The 11092-nt window shown below is 40.4% G+C and overlaps 1 protein-coding gene across 1 annotated transcript in view; it reads right to left on the bottom strand.

The window, feature by feature from the left end:
• Positions 1 to 6561: 6561 nt before the first annotated feature.
• Positions 6562 to 11092, bottom strand: part of tbx15 (T-box transcription factor 15) — a 60903-nt gene continuing 56372 nt past the window's right edge. The window contains exon 8 of the mRNA XM_007895877.2: positions 6562 to 10804. Coding sequence (XP_007894068.1) covers positions 10026 to 10804 — 779 coding nt within the window. The 3' untranslated portion in view covers positions 6562 to 10025. The remainder of the gene's footprint in view (positions 10805 to 11092) is intronic.

The raw sequence follows: 11092 nt of genomic DNA, 5'->3' as shown, positions 1-11092 counted from the left end.
ACCAAATGGCATGATGTAATTCTAGCAATATACAGCCAGAGTGGAAGCCAACACACATAAATAATGGCACAGCTAATGCTAACAAGATGAAACTTCCAATGCCAACATTTCTGACTCAGGGTCATTTCTGAAAAGAGATGTGGCTTTTAAATCTGATGTTACAGTAATCTTTTCTAAGGAAAGCCTTTGAAATCACCTGCCCAGATGACCAAACTGCAGAAAAGCACATAAGGTTTGCGTAGGCTATCCAGATGTGATGAATGACTCTTTTCAATAACAGATTTCCTCTGCACTGAGGCATGTGTGTGTTCCGCATTTGTAATGGGTCAAAGGGCCAGACCTGCTGTGCTTGGGCATGGTGATGATGAAAGTAATTTAATACACGTACTACATCCCTGCACACATATACACAAAAGCTTATGTTTATTGTATACTGCACACATACTTACACATAGAAACACATTGATAAACCAGTATGATATGCTATACATACAAATATAGAAACAATGGGGTCTAATCAGTGACATTTCCTAATGGGATTCCTTAATAAGGAATCCAATTTGCACAAATGGGAACTCCCTCTGGTAACTGAAAGTGCATCACACGGAGCATCCTGTCCTGCAGGAACTCTGCTCTAACCAATGCAATCTATTTCAGAACTCACTGAATTTGTCTTCAAAGTAAGATTTGAAGCGTCGTAAAGATGTCTAAATTCTTGTCTGTTGCTAATGGTCAACCTATAATTGGGCAAGGCATGCTAAATGTTAGAAAGTCGATCTCAGAGATGAATATTGCTATCTATGAGATATATTACATGCTGGACTAAAAATGATCGTACAGCAGTCAACCATGAAGGGAATTTCACACAACATAGTGATTGTAGTAGAATCTCTGTGACTCAGGAACTCAGTAACACAAGCCATCACTTTAAAATGCTTTACTTCTGATTATTTCACACATGGCTAACTATCCAAAAAGTCCTCGGTTCAGACAGCAATAGAGCAGGACCAACAGTCACGAGGGACATTTTTTTTCTGATCCTATAGATTCCTCTAATAAAATAATATTTCTTAATAAGAAGAAAAAATCATTTTCCATCATTAAAGAAGCAATCAAGATCAAACAAGAATTTGACTCCAAACCAGCAAAAATGGCACATGGATTGAAAAATGTTCTTAAAAAAAAGCTTATGTCCTGTAGAAAAAATAAATGGGAGAAGAAAATCATGACTGGTCAATTTCTAAGAGAAATGAAAGAACAAGATTACTTAGATATGAACTAAGGCTACAACTAACCGATTAACAGAGATGTGAGAGCCAAAACAGAAACTCTCATAATATCAGCACAAGACCAAGTTAGTACTCCCGTTATTATGAAAATAAGATCTTAAAGAGAAACATTGATGAAAAATGCTAAATATGCCATCAAGCACCTTAAACAGTAGATCACATACTGTATTGTCATCATGTCCAACCCTAACACAGTTAGAGTATCTGATTTGACATAACAATGTAGCTAAATAGAATCAATGGATTATTTGTAAACGCTTTGATATTCATGTAAAGACCAACTGGTATGAACATCAACTAAAACAAAAGTGACACTGAAAAATAATATCACAATAATATAGGATTCACAAGTACATACAGATAGAACAAATGTAACAATCTGTAACAAATCATTAAAAAAACAACTAGATTATACATATAGTATTATTGATACACCCGTACCCAGCTTGGATGCAAAAGCCATTATTGTTAAGTGCCTTGAAAAATCCTCCCGACATGAAAGGACCTATATAAATGTAAATATATATTGTATTGTTATCAATAATTATGGATTGGTTTGGAACGCAATTTTTGGCAATGTGATAATCACACCCTTGAAACTTTTATTTTACGTTTATTATACGCTGTGTTTTTCACCCCTCCTGCTTGGCATCCGGCTTCGCCACTGCTAAGCGCTTCAAGACGCTGCCCTAGTGAAGGGCACTATATTATGTTAATGTAAATGTATGTGTATATGTATATATTAATACATATCAACTTTCAACTCTTCTCTTCATACAATAAGAGATACCTTTTATATAAAACCTTGTCATATTGTTGTAGGCTTCTCAAAGTGCTTAATAGGATAAACTGTAAAACAGAATGGCTGTGTGTATTTTGTGGGCGAATGGTTGATGTACAAAGGATGAGTTAATTGAGTTACTAGATTCAGTATTCCCATTCAGAAATACAGTCAATTAAACCCCCATTATTGCTGACCTGATCTGCCAAATATAATTAAGGTGTAAAGGACTTAATTTGCTCTATGCAGAGGCAAGGTTCTGATTTTGGAAACGGAAAAGTTCTTGCCAGGTAAAAGTAACAATATAAATCATGATCCTGGGCCTTTCAGCTGGTTGAAGTCATATTTATTGTTCAACAGACAATTATGCTTTTATTTTAGAAACTTGAGCCATTACCTAGACCATGTTTGGGCGAGTGTGAGGTTTTGGCTCTGGACTCTGTTCATTCCTCCTGTTGTGTGCATGTAAAACCACAGTGAGAATTCACACTCTTGTTTTCACAGGTGGCTGGCAGAGCTCATTGGGATGACTTCCTATCAGGATTTCCTGTAGACCACTGCACTATACTTCAGAGCTCCATAGTATAAAGCAGTGTCAGTAATTTGAGCTGATTTCATGCCAAGTGTTGTTGACTGCATCTATCAACTATATCTTGAGATTCACACCACGTCACATGGTGACTCATCTCAAGATATCTCTAGTGGATTCACTGCCAAATGGCTGACAATTGGATTTCACACCATGCTTAGGTGAGGTAGTGCACTTGTAAGTAACACAAATTCACCAAGGGAACTGTAGAATTTAACTCCTCAATTACTGAAGTACATTTATTTGCTCATCGCTGAGGTTAGTGACTCACTGAAAAGCAATGGGTTTATTCTAGGGATTCCCATGTGTATTCTCTTGTGATTCACCAAAATCTTGGTGCACTGCGGTGTGTTCAGTTAGTATGGTTTTCTCCTGGATTTTTTATGTCACTCACAAATGTCCTGTTACGTTAAGTGTGAAGGATGATGTAAGATAATAAGGGGAAAAAACTCTCAAAGTTTTCATTGGCTGCCTACTCTTTGAACTTGGTTGTCTGCCAAAGCGAGGATAAAGCCCAGGCCGAAGTAATCAATTCATGTTTGCTTCCCTACTTGGCCAATAAATAAAATAAAATTGGTCCCAGTACAGATCCGTAGGCAATACAGCTCTCTGGATCTAATAGTTCACTCAGGTCATTGTTCTTCACTTGTGAGCTAAGATATTGGGGAGGGGGAGGGGGAATATAATGAGTGTTAGCAACCTATTCAGCTATGGGGAACATTACCTCTAGACCCAATTCTGTTTGCACACAACAGCCACATATGTGCATTTTCCAGTTTGAGACTAAGATCATTGTCTTAAAAGTTAAGATCATGCAGTGTTTTGGAAACATTTTTAAAATCTTATTGCTAAAACCATGAGGAACGAATGTTGGGCCTCTAGAGAAGCATCAAGCTAATTTCCCTCCCTTCATTTCCTGGCCCAAGAGTGGGTGCTGAACCTTCTGATGCTGCTGAAAGCATCTAATTTAGGTCAGGTCTGGGTTAAACCTAAGGCATTCTTGGTCTGTGTGGCTTAGTAATACGTTCTGAGTGAAAATTGCGAGGTGTGATGGGATGTGTTAATTGTCACCGGTGATAATTATCACATTGCTGAAAATGATAGTCGAAGCGAGTTATTTATATTTATTGGTTGTGATATGAACCTTCCTTCTCCTTCCCCTCTCTTCTCCTTCTCAGCTCTTCCACTGTGTAATGAAACAGAGAGAGGAAGAAAGGGAAATTATTCCTTCCGAGCAACAGGTTCCTGCCTCGATCTGGACCGCACCACTATTTCTGTTTTTTACAGACATCTTCTGAACCCAGGCCAGAAATATGAATTTGTGAGGTACGATAGGTTTGAATCATGAAAAGTCAGACTGATCTATTTCCCAAAAATAAATTAAAATCACCTCATAAATCACAGCCAAAAATTGGAGTGTAGCTGAGCCATGGTTCCACTTTCTCCATTTACTTTATTGGGCTGGTGTGATTCAGGTCTGAGCAGCCAAAACCTTCATCCACACTTCAGCCACCTCCCACCTCAACTATTCACCTCCTTACCAGTCTCCCCAGCAACACCATCCACAAAAATCCAATTGCTCCATAACTCTGCCACCTGTGTACTGACCCACTCTAAACTCTGTACCCCCATCACACCAGTTCTTGCCAGGCTTGACTATCAACAACAACAACAACAAGATTGCATTTATAAAGCGCCTTTCACGTCGGGAGGACGTCCCAAGGCGCTGGACAGTTGGGTCGGGATCCGAGCAGGGGGAAATGGTTAGGGTGAGGGGCGGGAAGGGAAGAGAAGGGAGGGAACGAGGAGGGGATAGAGAGGCGAGAGGGGAGCTGAAGGTACGGTTGAAGAGACTATCACGATCACAGAACAGAACACTTCAAGATCCTCACACTTATCTACAAATCCCTTCATACCCTGGTACCTCCGTGCCTCTCCAACCTGCATATTCTGACCCTCCACCACCCACCCCTCCACTTCGCTGGCTCCAGCCCACATGTCCCTTGTCCCCTCATCTCCTTTGTTCCACCATCGGCAGCCATGCTTTCAGTCACTACGCCCAAAACTCTGCAACTTTTTTCAATCTCTCCACCTTTCCCCCTACTTCCACATATTCAGATCATACCTTAAGATCTTCCTCTTCGACCATGCCTATGGTCATCTCCCCTCTCTCCCCAGCTCAGGGTCAGTCTCCGACACTGTTAAACGCTCAAAAATGCTACACTGCATAAAATAGCACTAGGTAAAGGCAAGTTGTTGTGGTTGATAACCAAAGCAATGAGATGAAAAATGCGATGGCTCATTATAATGACTGAACCAAACCAAAAATCCTAGATCTAAGGCCTATGCACTCATCCTTACTGCATCTGAAGCATTCTTCACAGAAGTGTGACATTATTGGTGTCCATGTCACATCTGCAAGAGATTTGAACTCTTCTTGCATTTTGATTTATTTCAAAATATAAAGCGTGCACATCTTTAAGAGACTCCAAGTGCTGAAATGAATATAAATTCTTAAAAAAACATGATTTACTACACGCATGAATGAAATTGGGAACATTAAAGTCCATGACAGATGTAACCAAAATAGTAGAGAATGATATGCATCCATATGTGTGAAGATAACCATAAAACCTAAATGGTGGCTCACTGGGCCAATTCAAAACATCTTAAGCTTAACACCAGCTGTGGTCACATTTCAGCCAACATTAATCTCAGCTCATATGAAGCTCAGGCAATGTGTGTCTATCTGATCATTGCTAGCTTGTAAAACTGCAGTTACATTATAGAGTTTGTGCTAGTTAAATGTGAAAGCACTAAACTTTACAGCATGACTTCCCTTTGAGATAAATGATTGATGAATTTGTATTTCTGTTAATGGGAATTATTATATTTTTAAAATACTGTGGGGATCGAGCAGTGAGTTCAAAACCTTTTGTCTCTGGCACCTCAATTAAAATTCAACCCAAGGGAGGGCTCTCTATATTTACCTTGAGGGTAATTAACGACTGAAATCGGTCACCAGGAAGGGCAAATGAGGCTGAAATGCTGGGAGGACATGGGAGGACATCAGGGTGGGTAATCTAGAAAAATGAGATCAAATGGCCTTCTTTTTTCAAACCTCTCTTGTAACATTGTGATCTTGTGTTTCCTCTGTCTGAAGGTTATGAAACTGCAATTCAATACAAAATTACATTTGTAAAGCACCTTTCATGTTAGGAGGATGTCGCAAGACACTGAACAGTCAGGGAATAGGACCCAAGCAGGGTGGGGGGAGTTGGGATCAGGGAGGGTGGAGGGCAGAAAGGGTGGCCGAAGGCACAGACGAAGAGGAGGGTCTTGAGATGTGCCCTGAAAGAGGCAGGGGAGGGAACAAAGCAAAGGGAATGTGGGTGTCACTAAGCAAATCTGAATAAAATAGACTGTTTGCTGTGCTTGGGTTTTGTCTCTTAGGAGAGGCCATTCTGTCGTTTTCTTTCACATCTCTGACAATACGTTTCTTTTTCTTTGTGTGGTAGACATGTCTGCCATGACAATATCTTCCTGTTTTGTTTCCATGTTAATCTTTTTATTTTTTTTCAATCACTCAAGAAACAAGAAAGTAACAAACTGCAGAGATTCAACACATTCCATCAATTTCTGGTTGGTTTTGTTCCAAGGCAGGAAATATCCCCTTCGGCCCCCTTGCCCCCCCAGTACCATACCACATTGTGGGCTGTTCGTGGGACTGCCAATGCCAATGCAGAAGCAGATGTTTGGACCAACATGTTCTCTGAGATTAAGGAAATAGCTCACTGGCCAAAATTCTGTTGGGGAGAGCGTGGGGCAGGGGAGAGAGGAGAGGACGGCGGCGGAGGAAAAGAAGGGGTGAAAGGACAAAAATAAATTAACAAAATATAAAATTCAGATGCCCTTCACTAAAAGTATTTATTAATATTTTACACTCATGATTATGCAGTTCAAACCTTCTGAGCAGGTCAAGACAGAGTCCCTAAAAGAAACAAGTTACTTAAAATTATTTATTGTTATCCACAGAGGTACATAAAGAGTCCATGTGCAACACACTGTTCATTCCATACAGCTCCCCCTATGTAATGCCATGTTCAGTTCATACTCTCCAGTAAAATATATTATTCAGTCCTTAGTGCTCTCCAATGTAATGCACTATTCAATCTAAAGAACTCCCCTATAATTGCACTGTTTAGCCCACAGACATCCCTAACATAATGCAGCATTTAGTCCAGGGAGCCCCTTAATGTCATGCTTTGTTCAGGCTACAGAAGCCCTCTTGATGCTGCTAAACTCATTCTTCTCTCTTATCTAATCCAGTGGGCAACTTATGTTCATCTGAAGCTAGTACTGCATTGTAGACAGCTGAGGGGGAGTTTAAATAGTCTTTAAACTTGTCGTGTTTTTACTTCTAATCTGGCATATAAAAATATAGACTTGAAGAATAAGTGAACGTATATTGTTTGGATCCAACACTATGATGTGTTACTCTGGAGTAAAACCTTTGGAGAAACCTCCTTCAAGTGTATGAAGCAACAGTAGAAACTGGCTTGTTCAGGAAATTCTCCATGAGGCTTTCTGATATTTTTTGCTTCAGAGAGCCAAATTGTTGTCTTTGCCACTTAAGATTAGATGTTTCTGTAAGGGGTTGTGTACCATGCTAAGTAAGAAAGCAGTAGGCTTTCTCTGCGGGTTTTCTCTCCAAGCATGTAACTGTTAGGGGGTTCTGTTGAATGAACCTTTTCATGAGCCTTTTCCAGGAACTTACTGAGTTTGTCAGTAAGGTTGCTGTTTTGACCAGGAAGCTGTTTTTCTTCCATGGAACGGTTTTGAATTTTCTCAGAGTTCCCTCGCAAATGTTTTGAGAATTGTCTGTAAAGTGATTCTGTGGACCATGAAGTCATCCATCTTATGGAATGACCTAGCTTGGCAATTGTCTAAGGAATTGCATGGACAAATGTTTCCAGTCAGGGAACAATTAAGTGCAGCACACAGGAAAGTCAGGCAGACAGAGATCCATTATTGCTCAACAGCTGTAGTGGAAAAGTGGCCGTGCAGGGGATATATTCATCTTCTTCAGCAAAGAAGACTTTTTTTACAGAAATTTGCATAGGAAGGTTGGAAGCACTGTTTGGATGCAATTATTGTTGGAAATTCTCATTTAAAAAAAAACTTAAATATAAACCGATGCCTGAAACCTTACATTTGATTAAAGAACAAAGATGCAGAAGCAAGATGACGTTTGTATTAGCATTAACCATTTAGAATCATTAATCATTCAGAAATGTCTTCTGTGTCTATTAATGCCAGTTCAAAAGGTATGTGGTGCTTCCTCTGCATTGCATTGAATCAGGGTCATAACACATAGACCAGATATCTATTGGGGTTGAGTATTCCAAACATGAGGTTATCTGCTACAGTTGGATGTATCGTGGTTTGCATTTTCCAATTGACATTTATAGTGTTGAATGGCTATTACGGATCTCAATCACATTTGTCTTACAGTAAGTAAATTCATAGTTAAGTTTAGCATTGAACTGTGACTATTTCCAACACAATCACATTAACTCTCAGAGAATTGAACATGCATTTTTTGCAACACACCAATCCTACAGCACAATCCACATCATAAGCACACTGGTAATGGGAACATTTATTAAAAACAGTCCATCAGATACTATCATTGTCAAGACCTTCTCAACCAGAAAATCTGGTTCACGGGATAGGTCTAGTCACTTCTGTAAGGGTACAATTTCTTTCGGATCAGTGCAAAGTTTCATGAGCAGATCTAAGCATCCAATGTAAAGTAGGAGTGAGGTGTTGAATCGATATCATGTGCGCATTTTAACCTCCCCTTACAATGTCATTGAACACGTACCCCTTTATGCACTGAAATGTAATGCTCATTTTTTGGGGGGAGGGCGAAGTGTGGGGGGAATGGGGTGAATGCATTTTTAATACATTTGTATAAAGAGTATACAAACACAATTTCTCAACCCATTTTCACAATATGTGTTTGACCAAGTTTTGTCACCATTTACAATAAGTGTTGACAAGCTGGGGTGGAGGTGGGGGGCAGGGGGTGGAGGGTGCATAGCTAGGTTCCAGAGATTACCCATAAATTGGGTGTCTTTCTCAGTTATGGTTATCTACTGCAACCCAGTCCTAAGGAGCTCAATTGGACAGCTACCATTGCTACCATTTTATCATAGAATGGAATAGATTAATGACTTTAGGTCCCGATCTCACCTTGCCAGATCAGAACTTGCCAGATCAGTACACATATGTTTAATAGAAACAACTGGATGAAGAGTCAATTTCATTGTAATGGAGTATCACAATTGGCTCTACTGCACACTATTAGACCTATCCCTATTATCTTTCCAGTGAACTCTTAAACTAACAGACAGCCTGTACTTTCTTAAAATGTTTCCAGTTAAGTGTTGTAACAGTTTATCAGTTTGCAGTTTTGTATTTTAGAAAAACAAAGAGCTCGGGAACAGGCTTGTTTCTCTCAGAAAATTGAAGCAACAGCTTCTTTTGAGGTCCAAACACAAAGGGATGCTGCAATAGGCTACTCTGGAAACACAACAGTACAGGTACAGTAAGGCTGCCTATGAAATAGAGACGAAACAATTCTAAACCCAACCGTATTGAATTAAATGTGGTTGAGCCAAAACACAGTAAAAGTGCCTACATAGGGCAAAACACTATCAAGTACTGAAAATGTTGAACAGTCTTCAATCGTTTGGTTCACGGTGTGTCTTGGTGCAGGGATCACAAATTGTCCAGTTTCCAGAAATCAAGCAGTTTACACAAACAGGATAATGTATGTGTGCTGTAACCAAAGTAAAGAAGTAAATATCAAGCAATTTCTAAGAATTAAATACATCATCCCTTTAACCAACTTAAAAGGAGATTTCGGTCCTTAGAGGGAGTATCGCCCAGGCGTTGTCATCACTAGAAAGTGAATAATATACACATATATTCCCTACATCTATTATAATAGAGTTCTGTGCCCCAGTTGAGAGCATTCAGTGTCTGGAAGTTCAAGCAATTTTCCAGAAAATGGATAATACATATCCAGTTATACGGACCCAAACACATTTTGTGCCTGCCTCGCTCAATGTGTTTTTGTTTAGGATTTGCTTGTCCCAATATCATTGTTGCTGAAGAGGCATGAAACTCCATGTGGTTAGGGATTGCCTTGCTGTCCCTAGGAGACATCCAACTAAGCAAGATTAATTAGTATTAATGTGCTTTGTAGGCACTATCTTTACTGTCCCTGGTAGTTTCTAGTGCATAGTGCTGTACATGTATGGGGAGCTCAGGTAAAGANTTTTTTAATATATTGCTTTTATACCATGTGCATTGGCATTTGTGACGAACTCCCTGGGACAGTCGCATACTGTCTGGTGTCGCACATATTCTGAGACTGCTGGGAAGGAGTGGAGCCGATCATGTGCATTCCATCCATCCCCGTGGACAGGAACTGTCTCTCACTGAAGGCGCCGTTGGGTGAGGAGGAGCAGAGTAAAGTGCTTTGGGAAGCAGCGAGTTTCTCTGGGCTGGCTGCCAGCCTGGGGGAGGCAGAGAAGTTGTAACTATAAAGATTATACGGATTGTGTAGTGAGAAGGCATTGTAAGAGCCTTGTTGGACATGACCACTGCTAAACATGTGGGTTGAAGAGGTGTTAGCGCCATGATTTCCTGTTTGCATCACGTATTGGAACTGAGACGCAGTAAGGGGTGGCAGTTGGCTGCTGTAGGCATCCATCTTATTGTTGCCTGGCATTGAAGATGGGGCAGGCACTCCAGAGATTAGTGAAGAAGTCCTCTGTGGCACGAACGTTTCTGAAGGTGGTTGAGCAGAGACACTGGGAGCTTGTAGTCGATTGTACCCACCCTCAGCTAGAGCAGGGTAACTCTGGAGAGTTGCCATGTTGCCTCGGGCACATGCTGGATATTCCGAGAGATTGAGGTTGCAGAGCTGGCTCTCCCTGCAGCCAACATTAAAGGTGTTGGGAGCCAGATGGAAAGTGGGCGGAGAGCAGGATGGAGAGAGAAGATGAGAAGATGCTGAAGGGGATGGAGTTCCTGGGCTGGAGGTTGTTGGAGAGGTTCCTGTACTACCTCCTGTAACCAAAACAGAAACACTGAATAAATAGTGGACACACAAAAAAGGAGCAAATGCATATGATATTATCACCCCAAAGTTATGAATGGACGACTAAAACTATTGTTTATTAAGGAAATAAATTAATTGTACATTATTGAGTGAAAAATGTGGGATGTAATGTTCATTTTGTTCCTGGAGATGTCCCAGTCGATAGCTGCCTGCTGGAGCTGGAGTTCATAATCTATCTGACCCTTCATTCCAGGAAGTTCTGCTATGGGAGATGACGTGCATTGGTTAAGACATTA

This window comes from Callorhinchus milii, unplaced genomic scaffold, assembly GCF_018977255.1.
Source record: "Callorhinchus milii isolate IMCB2004 unplaced genomic scaffold, IMCB_Cmil_1.0 Scaffold4, whole genome shotgun sequence".
NCBI lineage: Eukaryota > Metazoa > Chordata > Chondrichthyes > Chimaeriformes > Callorhinchidae > Callorhinchus > Callorhinchus milii.
The sequence above is the reverse complement of the archived record's forward strand: the minus strand, read 5'-3'. Positions and strand labels throughout refer to the sequence as shown.